The sequence below is a fragment of the Neolamprologus brichardi genome, chromosome 5 (assembly GCF_056152115.1).
Source record: "Neolamprologus brichardi isolate AB-2024 chromosome 5, ASM5615211v1, whole genome shotgun sequence".
Lineage (NCBI taxonomy): Eukaryota > Metazoa > Chordata > Actinopteri > Cichliformes > Cichlidae > Neolamprologus > Neolamprologus brichardi.
Window position 1 is genome coordinate 12,527,763 of NC_142108.1, and position 24,650 is coordinate 12,552,412.

At 38.2% G+C, this 24,650-nt stretch overlaps 1 protein-coding gene across 1 annotated transcript in view; it reads left to right on the forward strand.

Annotated features, from left to right (window-relative positions):
* Window positions 1-24,650, forward strand: part of mapkapk2a (MAPK activated protein kinase 2a) — a 29,114-nt gene that overhangs the window by 1,228 nt on the left and 3,236 nt on the right. Inside the window, exons 2-7 of the mRNA XM_006784388.2 lie at window positions 15,539-15,678; window positions 21,362-21,426; window positions 21,632-21,711; window positions 21,847-21,973; window positions 22,082-22,157; window positions 22,253-22,377. Of these exons, the coding sequence (XP_006784451.1) occupies window positions 15,539-15,678; window positions 21,362-21,426; window positions 21,632-21,711; window positions 21,847-21,973; window positions 22,082-22,157; window positions 22,253-22,377 (613 nt within the window). The remainder of the gene's footprint in view (window positions 1-15,538; window positions 15,679-21,361; window positions 21,427-21,631; window positions 21,712-21,846; window positions 21,974-22,081; window positions 22,158-22,252; window positions 22,378-24,650) is intronic.

The following is a 24,650-nucleotide window of genomic DNA, read 5'->3' on the forward strand; positions in this document are numbered from 1 at the left end:
TGTAACTTCATCATACTAAGCTGGTGCACAGTGAACCTAGAGTAACTTATAAGCAAATAATGAATTGATAAACAACAGGTATCTCTCTAGTTCAACAGTGCAGTGCTGCTTCTTGTTACTGGAGGTTGCTATGTGATGTTGAAGCTGTTTCTCAATTGTGTTTTTTATTATTTTTTTATTTCACATTGTCATTGTTTTATTTGTCACCCACTTTCCCCACGTAGAGTAACAAGGTAAGAATGTCATACGTAGCTTTAAAAAGCTACTTTAAAAAGTGTGTATGGGTTGGGGGTGGTGGTTGTTAGGGTTGTGGCTGTAAAGTGACACTGCAGTATCAGGATCTACCTCTTAAGAGATCATTTTCTGTATTGGTCAATGATTGATAAAGGACAAACGTCACAACAGCTATACACACGCACAAGTGATTGAAATGTTATCCAGTGAGGCTAAATATCACTGAAGGCTCCCCCTCCCCATCATTATGATAGAGAGTGTAATCTTAAGATTGTCAGCATACATAACTGTTGCACAAAATCTACAAATCTAAAACCTGAAAAAACAGGTGAGCGCTTTGTGTGTGTGTGTGTGTGTGTGTGTGTGTGTGTGTGTGTGTGTGTGTGTGTGTGTGTGTGTGTGTGTGTGTGTGTGTTAAACAGCAAATTCACACAAGCTCCCACGCAACCGTCAGTGAGCCATGTTTTTGTTTGTTGTTAAAACACTTGTAACAAGTATAAACTTAGAAAGTCATGTTGAACTCTCAGGACTTCTCAATTGTCTTCTCAGCTGTTTTGTGTAAGCAGGGGCCTTATACATTGATAGCGCTGCATGTCAAACTATAGTTGCCTTTTATGTGAATATAGTTGTCGTTTTTAAAGTGGAAGTGGACTCAGTTCACAGTGAAGTGTAAAACATTTCTAGTAAAGCAGTATTTAATATCCAATAGAAATGCAAAGGTGAAAGGAAGTTGGCAAAAGGTTCCCATGATTATTGTTGCAGTTGCTCAGTAATTCATGTAAAATTGGTGCCACTCGATTAAAAATCAGTTTTACGTTCACCCTGTGAAAAATCTTCCAAGCTAAAGGTCCACAGCTTACACAGAAGTGGGCTGAAATTCTGTACTTTGTTTCCAGGATTTTTGAGCGCTTAAGGCTGAGGGAGTAGAGAACTTTTTTCCAAGTATGATTCAATATGTTGGGTCATTCTTTTATTAAATCTTAGTCTTATTAGGTTGTGACTGAACGTGTCCTGGAGGGTAAAATCACATTTTCAAATGTTGTCAATTTTCCATCAGTTTCAGACCACAAATATATAAATTTGGCTATCCAAACTTAACAGTGCTAGCAGCAGTGGCCCTCTTTTATCCTAGCATTCACACCCTGACAAACGGCCACTTCTTCTTCTTTTTTTTTTTTTTGGGTCACAGCCATGCTAGCCGGCTGTCATCTATTTACTTTTCCCCTTGCTTGTTTGCAACTTCCCTTCAAAGAAAAATTAACAGACAGAAAGGGGGTGGCATCTGTCTGTCAGAGCTGCAGCCCAGGTTAGTGGCCATTGGGGTCATAACATCTTTGAATCTCTTACTGCTTTTTTACATTAGGTCCTTGCCCCTTAGAGACAGTATCTGAATACCTCTCCTGTATCCTTAATGACATGTTTTGACACATCACTAGATGTGGTTCAACTAATTCTGACATTAGAATACCAAATACCAAACTAGCAGAGGTATTTACCAGCATTTTTAACAAATCTTTATTAAATGCTGTTACTGGAAAATTTCTTTGCAACTGTAAGGGTCTTAGACTTCCACCTGGTCACACCCCTGAACTGAGAAATGGACTCAACCCTGAGCAATAAACTCCTGAATCCATCCATTAAGCCACTACAGACTATTCAGTCTCTAAAACTGGAACACCCCATTAGATGGCAAAGGAGCTTTCTTCTGCTGCCTAGTAGTTTTTTCTTTTTTTTTTCTTCTTTTTTTTTTTTTTTTACCAACTTTGTTTAGTCAAGGTGACAGATACTTGTTAAATTGGATGCATTAATGACCGGCCACTCTGTTTGTTCACAAATGCTAGCAAAGTGTAGAATGTGGTTCATGCAAAAATATTCCTTTTTTATACAGCAGCCCAGGTTGTCATCAGTCTAGTAAGTAAACTGATCCAGAGGTACAGGCAGACTCCTGAACACTGTCTGCCTTGCAGAAAATTAACTGCTGGGTTGGGTTTAGAAGTAGGTATCAGTTTAAATAACTTGAAATGAGAAATTGTTTGCTTAACACTAACGCTTCATCTAAGTTTCTCTGTGAATCAGGGCGTTCAGGACAGTCCACTCAGGGATCCTTTAAACATGGCACCCCGAGCTCCCAAAGACAAGTTCCAGACCCGTCTTTCACCTAGAAACAATATCAGAATAAGATAAAATAGTAAGAATAAGAATATTGTTTCCATAACACTACAAAAACCACTAAAATTGTAATTCTCAAACTGTGACTATGATCCTAATCTAGTATGAGGTATAATAAATAAAGCAACTGCTGCTGCATCTCCTGACTCTGGTCATTGGTGAAGTTGAGTAGTTGGCATTATTGCACATTAATATAATTGTTTTGAATCTTCAAGCATTCCTGTATTGAGAGTTGTGTGAAAGTCTTAATCTGTGTCATTTTCTGGTGTTGTTGTGAAATTTATGAAGCTATTTTTTTTTTTTATTATAGTACCATAAATCAGCCAAAGCATTTACTGGTATAACTGAAAACGTAATTCTAAATGAATCTAAAATGAATCACACTGAGCAAACACTGTTTTGTGGCATCTCTCCAACTAAATATACAAGTCTGAACTAAGTGAAGTTGATACACATAAGACGCCAAAAGGAATTTTTTTTTCCCCCTCCTCCTACCTGCATGTGCTATAATTTACTTTTCCCGATTCCTTCAGTCCTGAGTGTTCTTTATTCTGGTCTAGGTGCTGGGAAATTTGACTATTTTGTTACTGTGTTCAATGCTATAAATGCCCAATTGAAAAACATGGACCTTATGCAAAACTTAATGAAAGTCTTAGTTTTAGCAATTTATTCTGGCTGACTGAGCAAACAAGCAAATTGCGCTAATGCTTTGACCTATTGCCTTTCATCAGATACTGGGGAAAAAAGGGAGATTGGGTCACGTGAATGCTTGAATGACAAAGATGTTGCAGTTTGGTGTTTTTCTTTTTTGTTACTGTGTACAAGCTGAGTATTTAGATGTATTTTTCTTCTGTTGGATATAGTGGCTTGAATGCATTCTTTTTTTTATTTTTTTTTATCTCTTTTTCTTTTTACTGCTGCTACATTGAGAATGTTTTATGGCACGCAGTATTATCACATCTCATTTGATATGCCAGCTGTAAAGGTTGTTGACGTCTGAGTGTAATCATGTGGAGCAACAGTTTTGTTTTTTGGTTTGAAGGTGGGTGGTAGGGTCATTTAATTTTAGACTGGTTCATGTGGGAGGGGTTAGGCCTTAATAATTATGGTGTGGTATGAGTGTGTTTATTACCGGGCAATAATAAACCCTGTCTCTTGCATCTACCACTACCCCATTGTCCATGCACATCCGCAGCGCCTAAGTCATACTTGCATCTGCTAATGCAATCAACTTTTTAGGGGCCAATATGGAGTTTTTCTTTAGTGTTTGTTATCGTCAGACTCGATATCGTGTCCAAGAGGCTGTCAACAGTGGATCATTTTTATCCTTTTAATCACAACACAACAAATTTAACTGCACACATTAGGTTCACTAAAATGACTGAAGTTATAAAATCTGAACTCTTGTCTCCTAAATTCAGGTGACCTCGCAGCCTTATAATTTTAGGTGTTGGTGCACATCAGTACAAAGAGTTTCTGAGGAATCACTTTTATCTTACAATGAAATATTTTCATCCTGATTGGAGTCCCTCCGAGGGTGACAGTGCACAAGGTGGGGAGTCACTAAGTGGTTGATGAAAATTACATTGTTAGACACTAGATCTCGACCCAACTGAAGTCCTATTGGTGATTTTGGAGTTGCATATTCAACAGTACTGTACACCATCATCAAAACAGTTTCAGAGACCTACAAAATCTCTGCCAAGGCACATTACAACTGGCAGCACTTTGCGGCTCATAACCTAAGATATGGGGTGCCATTAGGGGTGGGGGAAAAAATCGATACTGTGTAGTATCGTGATATTTTGTTTGCTAATAATGTATAGATACAGGGACAGCAGAAATCGATTTTTGTAGACTGGAACATGCTCTGACTTCAGAGCATGTTGATCAGCTCCTTTTTCTGAGCAAGAATTCTGACATTGTTTCACTGTCCAAATGTGTTTAACTTTTTTTCGGCAGCAATAAACATGACAGTTTACTTATTTTAATTTAAGACATGTTTTATTTTAATTAGGTTTAAAACTTTTTTATTTAATGTAAAATTATATTTTGTTTTAATTTACTTTCAAATTCTTCAGTTGCTGAATGGGCTGCATAGTTTTCATAAATTGCATAGTTCAGAATAGCTATAATTGTACCAGATGGTTGCATTCAGTTAAGTTGGACTAGACTGTAATACAAACCGTTCAGTTTGTCAACAATAAAACTGACTGAAATGAGAGAAAGACTGAGTGCGTGACTTTGATATTAGATAAAATGAATATTGATAAAGTTTACCTTTATGTACAGAATCTGAATATCGCAAAATATTTTTAAAAAATTGCAATAATATCGTATCGTGCATTAAGTATTGTGATAATATCGTATCGTGGGATGTATGGTGATTCCCACGTCTAGGTGCCATGTAGATTTTCCCTTTTTGGTCATGTTGCCAACCCCAAATTTCCATCAGCAAATCAGTCCTTCCCCTGATATGAACTTGTATATTTAAAAATATTTGCCAGAAATAGCTGCAGACAGTGACAGATGGCTTAATTAATGTTATATTGTTGATAGTACAAAGTCAAAACTGTTGTTAGGACCTCACTGATAAAATGCAATTGAAAAATTGGATTAGAAGACATGTTGTTGCAAAGAAGCCCTTAAAATGGAAGAACAAATAACAGTGATGAAAGATAACGTTTGGACAGAACACTTGTTCTCTCTCCTAACCGGAGACAGAAGTTGGGGGGGGGGATTGCTGTTTATGTATCACAGCTACAGGAAAGTTAGTGAAGATTTTACCTAATCTTTGTACACTGTTTGAATGACAACATAAATATGCTTCCACATAAATATTCTTATGTTTTACCATCTGGACAGATGGCTTTGTTAGCTGCCTGTCTTATTTCATAGACTCAAACAGTAATATTATTGTAAAAGGCTACTTTTTATTTCTTCCATAAGACCCCTGAGCCCCCACTAGGAGTTGGTTTAAAAAATTGATTTTCCAATTCTAATCGATTTTTGAATTAAATAAAGCAATATCGATTCATTAAATCCTGAATCGATTTTAAATATAAATGTATTTTGCCAGAAACGCCAGAATCTCAGCTTAAAGGTCACAAAACTATTTCAACAACTGCCAAACAGCTAAAACAGCAAATGAGCGCAGGTAAACGGATTCCGCACGTAGACGTAAACACAAAGCGCGGATCGTTCACCCTACACAGGAGCTGAAAGCCGAGATGTCACAGATTGTGAAGCTGCAGGTTTTGTCAGTCTTTGACCAAAATTCACTGAACCAGCAGCAAAAGATCAAATCTAGGTTTCATGTTTGATAAACATCGTCATTAATTCCCTGTTACTTTTGCTTTCTGCTTCCAGCACGATAAAATCAAACTTCCTGCACTGCTCTTTCTCTCTCTCTCTCTGTGTACTTCAAGAACAGTTTCCCATCTCAAATCTGTTTTCTGCATTATTCGCTTGCTTATTACGCACCAGTCAACTGTTGTGTACAGCACTGTCAGCTGCTGATTTTTGTTGTTTTTTTCTTCTCAAAAATGACCTCCGACAAGTAGAAGCCTAATTTTTTGAAAATTACGCCAAATTGCAAAACTCTTAGCTGCGCCTCTAATAAAACCTCTGTAACTTTGCTCTGCTTCACTTCAGCAGTATCAGGTAATTTTCACATGTTGATTCATGGTTTTCTTGCGTTTTTGATCTACTGCAGAATATCTTTAAGGCGGTCATATGCTATAAAAAGCCAGGCCAGGCAAATCTCCTTCATGTTTTTCTGTGTTTTATCGTCAGTTACTTTGAATCTTTGCATCTGCTGTGATGCTTACACCAAGTGTCAGCTTTGCTTTTATACATAGATATAAAATGTGGATATGTACTGATAAATTATCATAATTATAATATTTCTGACTGGATCAAAATGGAATGGAATCGAATTGAATCGGGACACTGTGAATCGGAGCCAAATTGATTATAGAAATCAGGGACGATACCCAGCCCTAGCCCCAACCACCACCCCCCACCCTCAGGACTCTGCCGACATCTCCCACAGTGGCGTCACCTTGTAAAATGTTTTCTTGAACCAGGTTTTATGGTAATAACACAGATGAAAAATGTCATGATTATTCAGCTGTGCTTGCAAGAGATACTGTGATAAAGAAGTGGAGTCCCTTAAATAATGAGTTGCAACCTTCTGATGTATTGTGCTTAATATAGTTTGTCACACAGAAACACTAGCTTTGACTTCTTGACTTTTGTGGGAGACAGTGTTGTGTGTCCTTGTTTGAGCGTTTCTTGGAGGCAGTGTTCAAAATATGTGATGCAACCGGGTCCGCAGGCTACTTGTGCTTGTGGTGTTGAAAAGGGCGAATTATAACATAAAAAGAGAAGAAGTGAGAACAAGTGTTTAAAAACTATTGAATTGTGTCCACTGCAGTCACTGTCTTTGCTTATCAAATTGCAATTTTGTTTGTTGATGGAAGCAACAGGCTTCGTTCTGGAGGTCACTGGAATAGGAGAAGCCTGTTGTACCCTTCCCTATTTCGGCCCACTTTTTAGCCAACTGGTATTTGCCCCCATGTTTGTATACATTGACAATACCTCTCCATAGGCAAATACCTAATGGATGCATCTGCTGTACCATAAAACAGGCACGAATTGGTTTACCTTTAAAGTGTCGTAACACAGGCGAACCCTTACAAGGTGTGAAGCACTGCAGGTGTTGTCTTACAATGCCTGCATTCTAATGCTGACAAGCAAGCAGGTTATTGGAAGCGCTTAAATTCAACGTCACATTTTAATCAAAACACAAAGGGTTTTATTTGTGAAGTTGTTACATGACACAGATAAGAAAATGAAACGCCTCCATACAGTCCTAATGGGATAAGGCATTCATTAGTTTAAAGACTTGCTCGATGCCAGAATGCTACACGGTTTTTCAGTTTTACTGCTATCATTTTTTTTCTCTTTCTCTAATGTGTGGTAAAAAATGGAAAATAATGCAGTTCCCCTTTGAGCACACTGTGCGTGTGACTTCAGTGTCAGGACTCCTTGCTGTGCAATTTCAGTGGTGTCTTCACAGTAACTAAAGAGGTTGAATACAGCAGGCACTTTAGAGGTTTAAACCCGTAGGATCTAGCTGGGTACATTTATTTTTTAGATCACAGAGGATTGTGCCTGTTTATATAGGCTTGTTATACATTATGACTGAACTGTGTTCCAGCTGGAAGTGAAGTTTACAGTGAAGCCTGTTTGGTTGACAGAAGGGTTATTTTAGTGACATACTTTAGTGTTATGTGATTGTAGTTGGCTGCAGTTTGTATATTATTTAAATAAAGACAAATAAATGATGTTAGATGAACACTAACAAACTAACAAAACCATAAAAGGGAATGCAGAACAAGGCTGAGAGTGCTTTAGGCCTTCTAGACTATATGGGCTTAGAATGAGCAGAGATATTTTGGAAACTGTAGCGATTTCTGGAATTAATACATCACCAATGGCTTTTATAATTTATTCTTTGTGGGTCTATCATATATTATTATAACGATATTTTCTGTTTTGGAAGAAAGCAGGCATTTTGCTTTAGTCAAGTATTTTCACTAGACTACGATGTTTGCATGATGTTGACCCACAAATGTGAAATTAACAGTATGTTTTCAAAAGAAGATATCCCTGTGAAGTTTGTTCGTATCTGGAAAGGAACTCCCTGTACTGTGCATTATTTAGGTGTTTAAGCAATTTCCACATGAACTGAATTTTATTCCTAATGCTTTCTGTCTCTAAATTGTCAGCTTCCTAGTATGAAGTCAGCGTGATGTGGCCATGTGTGAGTAGTGCAGGTAACTGTCACTTGGACATCGTCTGTGTATTGCAGTATTTCTTGTAGTGAGAGGCAAGCTTCCTCTTTCTGCATTAGAAATAGCAACTTTGAGCAATATCCCAAACTGATTCTCTTGACATTGTGTGAAAATGACGGTAGACAGAGAAACTAATCCTCTGGTCACATTTTCAGAGTTGTTCCAACAGTTGTCCCTTCTGAGGTAAAAAGGTTGCTCGACTTATTCAAGTGAAGTAAACACCTGTCAAGGTCTGTTTAAGAAAAGAGGAAGTGGTGATCTTAGGCAGTTTAAATGTGTGTTTTTGTGGTTTGCATTTCCACAATTTCACTTGGACTACAGAGCAGAGGAAACCTGTCTAAATGGTGCTTTAAAAGTAGTGTTTTTTTTTTAAAGGCTAACAAAAAGTCTAATATCATAATTTCTTGTGACTTTATGCTGGTAAGGGGTCTGATTAAGTATTATCACTGATGGAGGAAAAACTGCTCACGCGTTAATCCTGAGATGGCAGGAAAAGGAAGGACGGGGAGGAAGGAAGAGGTTCTCCTTTGGTCTCCTTTGAGTTATTTCTCTACTGTTATGATTTTCCCCTATGAGTTTGCCATCTCCTCTCTCTTTTCATTGCTTGATGATGAGCTACTTCCATTATGCATCTGATTACCTGCTTAAGCAAGATTGAAATCCCCCTGCTTTCAGCATACATTTAGTCATCACTGATTTGCTGTGGAAAGTGAGTTAAACAGAATGTATTACTCAATAATTTAATCCTTAAATCTCTAAAAGTATTCTTTTTATTTTGCCATCAGATACCAGATGTACCAAACTTCTGGCTAAAAATGTTTTTCACTCTTAGAACACATAATTTCGCTAACAGGCACATAATTTCGCTAACAGGCACGTTGATCCACTGAAACTCTGCTTTGAAGGTAGTGTGAAACTGTTTTTCATTTTTAAAGAGTGAAAGGAAAAGGGGAATGTCTGAACAGCAAGAATAAAACAAACTGACTTGATGTTATAACTCAGTGTGTATATGTACCTTTTATCTGTGGGCAGAGAGCCAACTGTTTACTTATTACTTAGTCAGTAGCTACAATGACGTAGATCATAGGTATGACGCTGAAACAAAACCTGTTGGGGTTTTGTTACTCACTAGTTATTGGCATTTTGGTCTAGACAACCCAAAATGTGATCTCCACATATGTGGACACCATGAGGTTAAAGAAGAAAGACCATTGTCTACTCTTTGTGCTTGTTTTGTGTTTAGTCTGAAGGTCACAGGCTCAGTGACAAGTGGGATCTGTATCATAGCATTATTTAAATCATTATTGCTGTCAAAATGGTGGCATATTTACCCCCAAAAATGTGTTTGACATTTGCCACAAACAAAGAGATTAGCTCAAGCCTCATAAACATCTCAGGGGTTTAAGCTTCTTTGGCCTAATATGATTTAATCAGTTATGTTGTCTGTGATCTAGTGTAGTAACCACCCAAAGATGTAGATGTTGCTTGACTAGTAGATAAATGAGGTATGGTGCATCTCTTCTTTGTGAATGTGGCCCCTGTGAATAAATAACTAAAATTCAACTGAAGCCACCCACACATACTGACCATGTCTTTTTCTTGCATCTCTTTCTGTGGAGGGAAGTGCTTTTGGAAGGATGTGGTATTGTGGTTGTGAAAGATGGTCCCAGATGTAGGTAGGCAACTGTAGATGTGACAGAGTAATTTCCAAGTTGATGCAGTACTTTGTGAAACTAAATTAGCCCCTGTTTCTGCGTACTTGCAAGTTCTTAGTTTTTTCATGTAACATAATTAGGCATATTTTATGTATTCATCCTCACTTTTTTGTTCTTTCTTCATGTATTATTTTCTGCTCGGGTCTTATGATCAGTTCCTAATATGGAAGCAGCATGGTTAAATAGTGCTGAATGGTGTTAACAGTAACGGGAAGTGAGTGGTTTTTCTTGCTCAGAGTTCATTCATGCAACATATCACATAAATCTGTTGCTTTTGTGTCAGTTGTGACACAACACTCTAGTAATTCACAGATTTGAAGCTAGTTCTAGTCATTTAAAAGCAAAAGTTGCTGTTGTGCAACTTTACAGCTTAAAATTATGAAACAAAATAAAACTGCTGAACTCTTAAGGATCCTTAATATGCAAAAAAGTGGAACTTCCTTATAGCTTAACTGTTCTGGGAACTTGTCCTGCTAAACATCTTAGTTTGTCTGTCTGAAAACACACTCACACCTGTGACTAACCGGGCACTGGTCACATTGTTGGCCTGTTGCCATTTGAAAGCACTTGATAACACGCCACTTTGCTTGTATTTATATAGTAAAGCCACAAATGCAGGTGGGGATTTACACAATGAATCACAGGGTGGCCAAAGGGAGGCGGTACTGAGGCTAGCTAAAAGAAAGGGTTAGAGTCAAAATGTTGCTAAATGTCATTAGTCTCTGTTTCACTATTTCACTTCTATAATAATTCCATCCACTGCCTGAAACGGTTTTCATCTGTCCCAACTCAGCTGCTTCTATTTAAAAAAACAAACAAACAAATAAAAAAAACCCCTCCATCTTCCAGTCTATATTGGGAAGTGAGACAACTTGGTGTTTTTTGTCATAGAGACATAGTCCTGTCTCATTTCCTTCTTTTAGCAAGCCACTTGTTTTTTTTTTTCATGAATTGAAATGCTGAAAGTTATCTGTCCTGCTAGGTTCACAGTCATTATTATTGACAGAACTTCACAGTGCTGTTTGGTCACTGGTGAGACATTAAAAACGTAGATTTTGTTTTTTAAATTAAACAAATTCTCACCTTAAGTGCCACAGTTGAAAACTGTGTTTACTTGCCACAAACAGTATGTTCTGTGCAAATGTTAGCTTTAACCAGCTGTCACAGGACAAGCTGCATTATTATTATTTTATGTGTTTTCTAGCTCAGAGTGACAGACCTATAGAACTCACCGAGAATTTGAGGCCTTTGTTTTCGCTCTCAATCAGCCCATCTTACTCTTACCTCTGTATATCTCTCTATGTACAAACAATTCACCCAACTACAAACAGTATTCACCCATGGATGTCTAATTTGCACTCTATAAAATTCTGTTTGTATTTAGCTGAAGAAATGAACTTTTTATTGTACTGACTGCAAAATTGTACTCCTTTGTATCTGTATTAAACAGTAGTATTGGAGACTGCTTATTGAAATGTTAGTAAATGTACAGATGTACAAATCTAATTACATAGATGTGCAAAACATGATTTCATGAAAGTGTGCAGACACACAACAACAGATGTGATTGTATTTTGAGACTTAACAGATGTCTTTAATCAGATCATGTCCTATTAACACACAAACATGTTTGGTGCTTCACTGAGCCCACAAAAGGAAAAAGTCACATACAGAAGCAAGTCTACTGCTACAGTGTTGTTTAACCCTTTTTGTTTTTCTAATTGAGCCTAGCTTAACCTATCACCTCTCCACTGGATTTCACTACCCTACCACCCTCTGGTCTCACTCCAATGAGCCCTGGGTTTTTCCTTGGCTCAGGAATAGCAGGTGGAGGATGGTTACTTCCTTTAGCGTAACCCCATCCCACCTCCCACTGTCCTGCTCTGGGCAGGGGAGCTTTTGTGCCGGCTAAAGGAAGTGTATTGTGTGCCCATCTGTCTTCCACATATCCCTCCTTCTCTCCACAAGCTTCGGTCTCAAAGGGCTACCAGCAGATTGGAGGGGGGTTGCAATGCAGTAATGCATCAGCTGAAAGGTGACAGGAGTATGTTCATCTGTGCCCATATACTTAAAGAAGTGGTGTGAGTGTTTCATACATTAGTTTTGTTTCCAGTACATGCATGCACACCAGTCTTTAATTAAATTGTGCTTTTACAATTGGACAACATAATAATAATAATAATAATAATAATAATAGTAGTAGTGAGTGTAACAATAATTCAGTCATTCTCAGTCATAAAAACTGTGCAACTCTTGCTCTCTTTCTAGTGTTAACTAGTGAGGGTGGACAAAAGACCAGAGGACTAATATCTAGAAATAATTAATAAATAATACCAAATTTAAAAACATTGCCACAATATTGGACTGTTTTGTTGTTTCCCCTTACAGGGTGAGTCCCAGGTTGTGACCGATATTTAAAATGTTTAGTGTTTTAGAGTTTAAAATGAACACATTTCATGTAAATAACTATTGCAGTGTTTAAAGGCCTACCCCATTAGCATACTCTTACTGATGGAAAACAGCTGGTGCACTAACGTGTTCTCCAGTGTAACTCACTTTGTTATTGTACTTGTTCTGTCCAGAGAGATATTACAGTGTATTCGGTAATTAACTGAATCACAGAATGTTCTGAACTAAGGGAGTTGGTTTGGTCTGTCTACTGCAGCAGCTGTCTGTGTTTTAGGCTGCTTTTTTTTTTTTTGCACCTCTTCCCCTTTGTAATGAACTCTGCTTTCAACAGCATTTGACCTACGCATAGCATCATCACCGTCTGGCTGTGTACTGTTTTTGTAAGCCTGCCTTTGAAGGTTGCATACCCAAAATCATTCACTCTACATAGCCAAATGCCTACATGAACAGACCCAAAGACAAGACAGCAACATTAATTTGTTAAATATGCCAGATGTATTATAAAATGGTCTATAGTAATTTTATATACTGAATGGGGAGCATATATGTGTATATGTCCTTGTTTTATGTGTTTTTGTTTTTTGTGTATGTTTGTTTGTGCCATTTTATTTGTATCTAGGAGCTGGGGTATGTTTGTAGTTTACATTACCTATTGTTCCCGCCTTCCCGGACTCCAGGTAGAAACTGGCTGCTGACTAATTCTGATACAGTGGATCTCTTCCTCCTGTGACGGTCGTGTTATTATGCATAGTCTCTCACAAGTGAAGTAAACCAGCAGTGAGCTAGCTTTTATTTTTTGTATTTCATTAATTTTTTAAATTTTATTTCAAATGTGTAGATTGTACAGCCTGCTGTCAGGATGAAGGACATGTAATAATGTGCCACGCTGCACTGCGGATTTTTAATTTTCAAAATCCATTTTTTTAAATTGATTCATAAGATGTGCACAAAATATCAACTGTTATGTCACAGAAGCCTCTGTTCCCTTCATGCCTGTGTGTATCCATAGACTCGTTCCTTTTTTTACGAAGGAAGTAAGACCCACCCTTGTTTGTTCTGTTGCAAAGGGTGGTTGAACTGTGCTGTGAGTTCAGTGTTGAGATAAAGTGGACTCATACATCACACCATACTCCTCCTGGGTAACACTGTCACTTTTTAATGGTCAGTGAGCCCTAAGACATTTGATTCTCACCTTAACAATTCATCTGTTTTGTACCATGCAGGGACATTCCAGTGAAAGGTTTTGACACATTGACTCTTTTGTTTTTTCCAGTTTTCCCACTGGAAAGCAGTGGTGACATTAAAACAAAACACAAAGCATTTGGATATGGGTAGGAAGTCAAAGTGTAGTGGAAAAGTGGAATTTTCAATTCCTTGCACATCTGCCCCTGATACTGATAATGAGCTCGTGCATACTTAGCATTCTCTTGGCCAGCTTCATGATAGTTGCCTGGAATTTCTTTCCAAATTCCTTTAGGTGGTTCCCTCATGTGGTCAGCATAGTCCAGTTCAACCTAATCGTCTCAGTTTGGGTTAAGTTAGACAATTATGGAGGCCAGATCATCTGATGCAGCACTGTCACTGACATTAGTCTAATAGCCTGTACATGGTTAAGTGTATTTTGTCATGTTAAAATTGTGTTTTTTTAAATGTACCCTTAGGTGGTGATTTGTTGAAAAATCTAACTCTGAGCCATTACTGATTTGGGTCAGCAGCATTTAATACTAATGCTGTTTTTGAACTCCAATCCAGATAAAACATTATTTAGACTGATGTTACTGATGGTCTGACTAAAGGTTGAAAAAAGTTTGTACATAAGGCAGATAAGAATTTACTTTCATTGTATGATAAGGACAGAATGCTTTCTAAAGGTAGGGTATAGATGATATGACTGAAACTGTTTTTTAACACTGTTTAATTTCTTGTGTGACCTGGTATTTCAAGGGAACGAGGTTATCATGTATGTAAATGTAATGACGCTCAGCCAACAGACTGGACAGTCCAGCTGGAACTAAGCCCACTAATTGTGTTTGCGTGTGTGTGTTGTGGGTAGAGCTGGAATGTAATACACAACAAAATAAACAGACGGCGGCTCATTGGCTAAGCTACATGGCAGAATTCTTTCCGTGGACTGACAAAGATATTTTAAGGTTGTGGGGCTACATTAATTATCTTTTAATTAAATTTGTAAATAAAAACATGTAGTCATGCACTTCTATCAGCAGTGCAACTGAGTTAAAAAACAAACAATTCTCTAGAGACATTTTGAAAAGTGTAGTTTATGTTTTCCTGCTTGGTATACTAAATCTATTTTCCTTTATTTGCTATTTAAGAAAGGCAGGAGCTTATATTTTAGACCTTCAGGTCCTTATTTGTTTAAGGAACTATTTTTACTAGTGTAACAGATTCGGCTGGTTTCCTGTGTCAATCTCGTAGGCGTCTTAATGTGTTATTTACCATGGGCAGGGTCATAACACCCTGACCCTTTCCTTTAACTTACATTTACACGCTTTGCTAAGTTTAATTACATGTGATCATAATGTAGCAGTATTGAATAATAGAATAAACAGAATATTACATACCAGCTGAATGTGCATGTCGTCTACCAAGGTCAGTTGATTGATCCCTAGCTCCTCCTGTCCATGTGTTGAACTATCCTTGGGCATTTTACTAAACCCCGAGTTGCCCTCCATGAATCCATCGGAGTGTCTTTAAATGTTAGGCAAAGTGCTTAGGTAGAGTTAAAGGCATTGCATGATTGTGTATTACTGGTTGAATGAGACGCCTAGGTATGTTATAGATTCCAGTCCATTGCATTTACTGTATATTGTTTCAGTGGCTTATAATGTTGAATGGTGCATTGACCAGGTGTAACCAACAGAGGGTGCCACTTTCACATGAATGGAAAATGGAATGGTTCATGATTTTTGTCACCTGATGGCAGCACTGCACTCTTAATGGTTGGTATTGATGTGGATTGGAGGCATTCAGTTGGTCTGCAAATTCAAACTTTTTATTCTCTACTTCAATATACATCTGATAATTTTAATATAACATGGACTTCAGTTTCTTCCTAAAGCCTGTTAATTTCTTTTATCTTGTACATTTTAGATTTTTATTAACCTCAATGTCCCTCTTTGTTCTACTCAGATGCTACAGGATTGCGCCAAAGCCCGCAGGGAAGTGGAGCTTCACTGGAGGGCATCACCTTGTGACCACATTGTGCGTATCATCGATGTTTATGAGAACCTCTATCAGGGCAAAAAGTGTCTGCTTATCGTTATGGAATGGTGAGTATACAGTTTTGGGGTGGCCCCCCCCCCCCCCCCCCCCCCCCCCCCCCCCCACACACACACACACACACACACACACACACACACACTGAAAATGTGCAATTGGGTCTATAAGTAATTAGACAGTGACACAGGCTTTACAGATTTGACTCTGTACACTGTCCAAGTAGATTTTGAATCAGTCAGAATTGTTCCACTGACAGTTTGATACACAGCAATTTGTATACATTATCAAAAAAGCCAGAGACTCGATGAACAAACTAATACAATTCTGAATTTGAGGTTCATTGTAATTAATTTGATTTTAGTAATGCTTTTTTTCGTTCTTTAAGTTTAGAACTCATGGCCATGACTAAATGCTATGTTTCCCTTCAGATTCTTTCCCAGGCCTTTACTGCAGTCACATTCAGTTGATCCTTGTGTGTCTGTCTTCAGTTTTGTTTATAGTAGCTAAATATCCCATTTCTCTGTCGTCACTGCAAAATTACTTGCCTGAGTCCTTTTGCACAAACTGTTTTTCCGTTGTATCATTTTATATTGAAATAAACTTGCTCAGATTTAGGTTAAGACATAGAGTCACCACCATGCTACCGTGGCACCCAAATGTGTGACCATTTGCCCAAATTGAGTCATGCAAGAAAAAAATGACCCCAAGTATCGTAGCAAATCTACAGCAGAAACTCTTGGGAGGAAAATAGTGTTGCAACGTCCCAGTGAAAGTTAGGACCTCTGCATGATTGAAATGCTTTGGCTTTACCTTAAGAGAACTGTGCATAAACACAATACCCACAAACCTCAATGAACTGAAGCAACCCTGTAAAGACGTTCCTCAACAACAATGTGTTCCTCAATATCATACTGAATTGTTTTCTGTAAGACTGGAGTCATGCAGAAAATTATGTTATTACTGCTAAAGATGCAAGCATGATGCCAGCTAAGATTAGATGAGCGTCATTGTCATTGTATGCACAAATGTACAAGAAACTGTTGAACTTGGTGCACACAGACAAACAAACAGGTATTAATGGGTTTTACTGTAGCTTTTCAGAAGACTGCAACAGGGCAGTAATTAGATTTGAATTTGATAGTGCTCTGGCTAAGAGCTGGAAAACGTGTTAACTCTCTGGATACTTTTTGGGGGGGGGGGGCTTCCCCTTCAGAGTCAAAATCAAAATCGTCAGGTGGAAGAACCCATGCATTTCCCAGTCAACTTGCTTCCCCCTCGACCTGCCCGACCATGCAGAATGAGCATCTAACCACTTGACATAGTCATACATTCTCTGCATATTACTTTGAATAAGGATCTTTGGTGTTAGCTAGCTAGCTGCCTGCAGAGCAGTAGGCAAGCATATTTTACACTTTCACTGATCATCGAAGAAAGGCAACTTCCTGATGCACTTTGAATGCACTTACCTTTTTCTGAAGAACAATTAGATCATAACCTAAAAGACGGAACTGTGAAGAAAAAACAATATAAGCTAGGGGTGGACGATATAAACGATATACCATAGAAATGATATAAATTTGGCCAACGATAGATCTTGACTATACCGCTCTACTGCGGTATAGCGCATGTTGATGATGTCATCAAGCTGCGCCTGTTTTGGTCGAAAGCATCGCAGCGGCTACAACCATTATCTACCATTATCATCTGCAAATTATGCCGGGCAACAGTCATAGCAAAGTGATGAAGCACTTTTGAAATATGGAGAAAGCCAAAAACGGCGCTTCCTCCACTTCCGTAACATTGATTCATTAATGTTGAATTTTCTCGCAGCTGTTCTATTCCCATGTTGTTGCAGTATATTAATAACTAACCTCGTATTGTGGATGAATGATATCAGTTGTTCTCCTGACTGAAGTTTGGCCCGTGTATAGCATCCTGCTATGTGATTGCATTTGTCCCTGACCACCAGAATCCCTCACGTTAACTTTTATCGAGTGGAAAAAAAGTTGGCGTTCATCCTCTAGCTTCACTGTGCTAATGTTGTGCTAACATAGCTGTGTCGCTAGCAATCACGTAGCACAACATTATATACCAGGTAGTCCAACTTCAGTAACCCTGCAAACGCCACTGCTGTTTAGTTTTCTGTCTTCATTTATGTTGGAAGTGGTAGCAGAGCTGTACGTTTTAATTAGTTTCACAAAATCTCTGTCAGAACATGGTATGTCAGGTTTAGGTGTTAACTAGCGAGCTAACTTCCTGTTAACTTCTAACTCTGTTAAATTTAATAAATTCTGTTTTCATGGATGCCTTGATGTTAAACTTAGTTGTTACACCTGGTAAAGCAGCAACGCTGATGATTTTTATTAAAGATGAAAGAATTTAGACCGTTTTTAACTTTCAGTGTTTGTTTGACTTTGGGACCTGAAGCGGACGGAGTTTTGGACCCAGATTACTCCGCGAAGCTCCTCACTACGGCAGCCGTAATGCTCTGACAATCCATCGAGCAGTGCAGCTTACCAAAGTTGTACTAAAACATTTTTTAACAGATTTCTGCACGCCCAAATCGGTTCGAGGTCAGTAAGCACAACCAGAATTCATACATAAGGCACACTCTCGATTTTTGAGAAAATTAAAGGATTTTAAGTGTGCCTTATAGTGTGGAAAATACGTTATACAGAAGAAAAGAATATATCGCGATATATATCGTTACCGCACATGCTTCAAATTATATCGCGATATGGATTTTAGGCCATATAGCCCGGCCCTAATATAAGCACAAATCAAGCTCAAAGTTTGGAGGAACTTCTAGTATTTAAGTAGAGTATTGTATTGAATGCAAAAGGGCTGACCCAGACCTGGACACAGTCAGTGGCTGCCATTGTGCTGTGTAAAACTGAGGATTAGGTAGAGAAAGTTAATACTTTATTAAAGAGCAAGTACTTATGGATTACATTTTTGATTAATGATACTTTCTTCTTTATTATGTCTTCATTAAAAAACGCTTAAATGGTGGGGGAAAATATAAACTTTTCAGAAGGTTGTAAGCAAGCTTAAATTAGAGTGGTAACAATGTGTTCGATATGTAACAGGATTGACAGGATTTGTTGGGAACAATCAGAGTGTTGGTGAGCAGCTTGTTTTCTTTAATCCTAAACGTAAATGTATCTTTGTTTTAAAATACATAAGCCCACTCATCTTTAAGTAAGGTAGGTAAGGTAAGATTACCTAGAACAAAGGTGAAGTGATACTCATCTCGACCTCTCTGTTGCTCTAAGCAATTTTTTGCCAGGTTAGTTATTGTAAATCACTTGTGTACAACCTTTGAAATGACCCATTTCTTCTAAATGACATTGGTACAATTTCCTTGCTTTTGTAGTTCCACTTGAAGCATTTTAAACCACCATCCCCCACTACCAACTTCAAACACGTGCACTCATTAGGTTTGCGGTTTCAATTTGTAGTTGTCGGCGTTAGTGGACTGATCTGCCTACACACTGACATGTGAAAAAATGGCGCTGCTGATGACTCATTTCCTTGAGAAAATGTGCTAGGCATGAAATGCCAAGGAAGTTATCTGATGAAGCTAAAATGATTCCTAGAAAATCACCTGTGGACAGAGAGAAACATAGTCAGGCATTTTTGTTTTCTAGATACGCTGAGTAACTGAGTCAGTGTGATGACCTACATTTTTGTTTTCTCCCGTGTTGTGTAAAAACCCAACGTGTGAATATGTCAGGTCCGCAACATAATTTTGGAAATTCGGTGCTGGTCATCTCTCCTGCATGACAAACTGGAAGCGGAAGTCTGTCTGGAACTGCTGGATAAACATGTTATTTGTACAACCTTCAGCACAAACTTGGTGGTTTGAACCGTATGGCATTGTGGTTATGGGATTTCTTTAATTTCAGTGTGCTAACCACAGTTGCTACTACCACTCCTGATTGCTAGAAACTTTGTTCTTAGTATTACACTCTGTTATTAGAGTTTTAGATCCTTAGAGCAAATACAAACTTGCCTTTATGATATATTCATTGAGAAAATCAGCTTAAAAAATCCAGTTTTATAACACTGTACCCTCCACATGTACATGTGAAAGACTGTAGCTTAACAAGTGTGTTACAGTTTGCTGCTGTTATGGTGTAAAATGTGTGCAATTCCTCTGAGCTTTTGAAAATATTAAAAGAAGTGCTTCAATAGATGCATTTACATTGATGAACCCTACTGCTTGCAGTGCGAAAGTATAAGATAAGTTTGAATAATGGCTGGATCACCTCAGAACTGGCAGTTTAACATGTTGATCTCTCACACTTTTTTTTTTACTCAAAATGAGTTCAATCAAACTGCTGCCCATTTTTCAGTATGCAAAATGTGAATGATTAATTTAAAGAAGTTCGAAGTGTGCTGTGGTTTAGAAGCCCTGTCCCGTGGCGTCCCCAGATCTTGCTTGCTTGCTATACATACGCACACTGCCATATACCATTAGACACACTCGGATACAAAATTGACGTTGATGATTCTACCTGAAACTCTCACAGTCATACTGTGTGCAATGAGATTAAATGAAACTTAACATCAAGCATGCTAAGTGCGAGTTTCTCATACTCATTTAAATTCAGGCTAACATTCATTAGTTTACCAGTGGTCAGCATCTGCTTACATCGACCTTTTCTTCAAGTCTTTTCACATGCATACGTGTGCGCCTCATTGGTAATACATAGTGTGGGGTGTTCCTGTGTGTTATTATAATGTGATGAGGGGCCATGGATGTGTAAGCAGTATTTTACTAAATCTGACTACAGTATAAATATAGATACTTTCAAGATGGTTCATACATAAAAGTACTCTGCATAACACGTTTTTGGAACCATAAAGGGGGCATTTAAAGACCTCTAGTTTATCAGCTACGTTGGACACATTAACATTCTTTTTAGAGCAGTCTTTAACATTTGCGCAACACAGGGAAGCAGAAGATCAATCAACCGGCAATCTGTCTGTTAGTCATACTAGAAGTGTGTAAAAGACCATAGCAACCTACTTCTGTGTCTTTCACAGACTCTAGCTGGACCTAGTTGATTGCCAGTAAAATAGTAGTAATTTTTATCGTAAATTTACCCGAACTAACTTAAAAAAAAAAAAAAACATGCAAATTTGAATTGTTGCCGTGCACACTTTGGTATACAAGATGAACTAGTTACATTCATGGAAGAAGGAAGTAACTGTAAGATTTAAATACCTTACAGATGGCGGATTAGATTAGTTTGCAAAAGGTGTGAGAAAAAGTCATTTTATTGGTTTCGCACACTTTTGTTGGTCAACCAACAGACCGCAGACCACCTCTACAAGGCAGAGGAAGAGAGCATCCTCTTTGCTTTGAAACGGCTCGAATGGTGTGCTGTATTTCCTACAACTAGGGCACACACCAAACTCCACATCCTGACAGCTATTTTAGCTTTTGTGCTACCCCCCCCCCATGTTTCAGAGGACATGTGATTTAATGTGTTTTCGCACTGCAGTTAATTTACCAGAGTTTTTCTCTCATTTTAATTTTGTCCCAGTGAGAGCAATTTCCTCTGTGTCTCTATTGGTATCATTGCAACAAGCCACCATAATTGTTTGTTTGGACATCTGGCAGGGTATCACGCTGTACATGCAATAACCTGGAATCAAACATAGAAAACTGTAAAGCACGTGTATTTACTGACATAAGGCCTTTTTTTTCTTTTTCTTTTTTAGCATGGATGGTGGCGAGCTTTTTAATCGAATCCAGTCCAGAGGAGACCAGGCCTTCACAGAGAGGGGTAATAAACCTATATTGCCCTAAAAATCCCAGCATTTTTTACTATGCTTTATGATGTGATTATATAGAAGATTTGATTAATCATAAAGACCTATGCATTCTGATACCAGCTAAATACATGCCACAGTCTTCATTTGTGACACTTGAGATTTGCTGTCACAGTCACTTAAAATCTGTTAAAACACTGAACTGTCTCATCACTTCAGAGGCTTCTCACATCATGAAGAGCATAGGTGAGGCTATACAATTTCTACACGCAATCAACATCGCCCACAGAGATGTCAAGGTACGTGCTCTTTGCATTGCCTTATCATACTTATTCATAAGAAATAAACTTCATTTTTCTTTAAACTGAGGATGACTTAAAGTTACTAATGTTGTAATCTTATCTTTATGCTGGATTCCTGAATACTCCCTGCAGCCAGAGAATTTACTGTATTCCTCAAAGCGACCCCGTGCCCTGCTCAAGCTCACAGACTTTGGTTTTGCCAAGGAGACCACCTCACTTAACTCTTTAGCTACTCCTTGCTACACGCCCTACTATGTTGGTAAGAACCTGTTTGTGTTTATTACTACATTACAGCTGCTCTCATTGATAACTAGTTAAAAACATCCTTCTCTTGCCTTTTCCTTCTTTTCTTCCTTATGGCATACAGCTCCAGAGGTTCTCGGCCCAGAGAAATATGACAAGTCATGTGACATGTGGTCGTTGGGTGTCATTATGTATATCTTGTAAGTTCTTGTTTTTTTTCCCTCCCTCTAATCCTTTTGTTATAGATGTCACATTCAATACGGAAGCATATAATGATGTTTTACACCTTCCACAGGCTGTGTGGATATCCTCCGTTTTATTCTAACCATGGTCTAGCCATCTCTCCTGGGATGAAGAAGAGGATCAGAAATGGTCAATATGAGTTTCCCAACCCTGAATGGTGTGATGTATCAGAGGAAGGTAAGATCATAAAAATAGACTTTGCTAATGCAATGTAGAAACGAATTTATTTAACTGTATATGGGCTTGTAATATTTCCTCTACCAGTCAAAGGTTTGGACACACCTTCTCATTAAATGGTTTTTCTTTATTTTCATGACTATTTACATTGTAGATTCTGACTGAAAGTATCAAAAATATGAATGAATACATATGGGATTATGTAGTGAACACAAAAATGTGAAATAACTCAAAACATGTTTTATATTTTACATTATTCAAAATATGCACCCTTCGCTTTGATTACTGCTTTGCACACCTCTTGGCATTCTCTCGATGAGCTTCACGAAGTCGTCGCCTGAAATGGTTTTCCAACAGTCTTGAAGGAGTTCCCAGATATGCTGAGCACTTGTTGGCCTTTTTCCCTTCACTTTGTGGTCCATCTTATCCCAAACCATCTCAATTGGGTTTAGGTCAGGTGACTTTCTAGCCAGGCTTTTTGGCGCAGCACTCCATCACTCTCCTTCTGATAGCCCTTACACTGCCTGAAGGTGTGTTTGGGGTCATTGTTCTGTTGAAAAATAAACAGGACAATGACCCTACTAAACCCAAACCCGATGGGATGGCATGTTGCTGGAGGATGCAGTGGTAGCCATGCTGCTTCAGTGTGTGCCTTCACTTTTGAATAAATCCCCAACAGTGTCACCAGCAGAGAACCCCCACCATCACACCACCTCCTTCATGCTTCACGGTGGGAACCATGGATGTAGAGACATCCGTTCACCTTTTCTGTGTAACACAAAGACATGGCAAGTCGATCCAAAGATATCAAATTTGGACTAAAGCATAGATTTCCACTGGTCTAATGTCCATTCCTTTTGTTTCTTGGCCCAAACAAAACTCTTCTGCTTGTTGGTTTTTTTTTTTTTTTTTTTTAAGTAGTAGTTTCTTGACCATAAATGCCTCCTCTAAACAGTTGATTTAGAGGTATGTCTGCAACTGGAACTCTGTGTGCATTTATCTGGGCTCTAATTTGAGGTGCTGTTAACTTGGAATTTCTGAGGCTGGTGACTCGGACAACTTTATGCTCAGCAGCAGAGGTGACCCTTGGTCTTCCTTTCCTGGAGCGCTCCTCATGCGAGCCACTTTCACTCTAGCGTTTGATGGTTTTTGCGACTGCACTTAGGAAAACATTCAAAATTGTAGCAATTTTCCAGACTGACTGACCTTCAGTTCTTTAAGTAATGATGGACTGTCTTTACGTAGCTGGTTGGTTCTTAATATGAATTCTAACAGTTGTCAAATAGGGCTGTCAGCTGTGTACAAACCTTGACTGTGCAACACAGCTGAGGGTCCCGAGCCCATTAAGAAGGCAAGAACCGACAAGGCACACATGTGAAGTGAAAACCATTTCACGTGACAACATCATAAAGCTTATTGAGAGAAGGCCAAGAGTTTGTAGCACTGTCAACAAAGCAAATGGTCGCTATTTTCAGGAATCTAAAAGTTATTCAACAATGTTTTCTTTGTTACAAAATTCCATGTATTTTGTTTCATATATATTTGATGTATTCATTATGTATCTACTGTAGAAAGTAGTAAAAATAAAGAAAAAAAAAACATTAAATGAGTGAGGTGTCCACACTTGTGACTGGTGGTGTATCTGTATGTAAAATGGAACTATGGAGATGCCTTGTTTCTAAACAAGAAATTTCATAATAGTATCACTTTCAAGTCTTTATAAAAGATTTCACCTAAATATGACAATCAGACTGGTCTTTACTTTATTATCAAGAAATAGAAACTTGATGTGTTTCACATCCTTTACTGTCGTTCACATTTTCTGCAATTGAAAGTGATGCATTTATTCTGTGATGGATTTTTGTTTAAAAGAGAAGATGCAAGCTGATGTTGCTCTATACCTTGTAAGATGACTCTAGTTTTTGTGGAAGTTGTCGACTGATGGGTTGTACTTACTGTAATGCATTACTCAAGAAGCAGTGCAGTATTTACTGCAGAGTGTCGTCTACTTCAGAGTGGGTTTTTTTTCTTTTTAACCACAAAACAGACAAAGGATTATATCAAAGAAAGATGAGCTCTAGTGTTTACAGTGTTTTGGTTAAGGCAGCCAAAGTATTACCATCATACCAAATCTTACACACTTTTTTTTTCTCAATTCACATAACCTAATTTAGGAAACAGGCGACAGAGGTGCTTAGCACTATTGTACCACATTAAAAAGATTTGAACCTTGTGGTTGCCTGGGTCTTTGCTGTGTGGAGTTTGCATGTTGT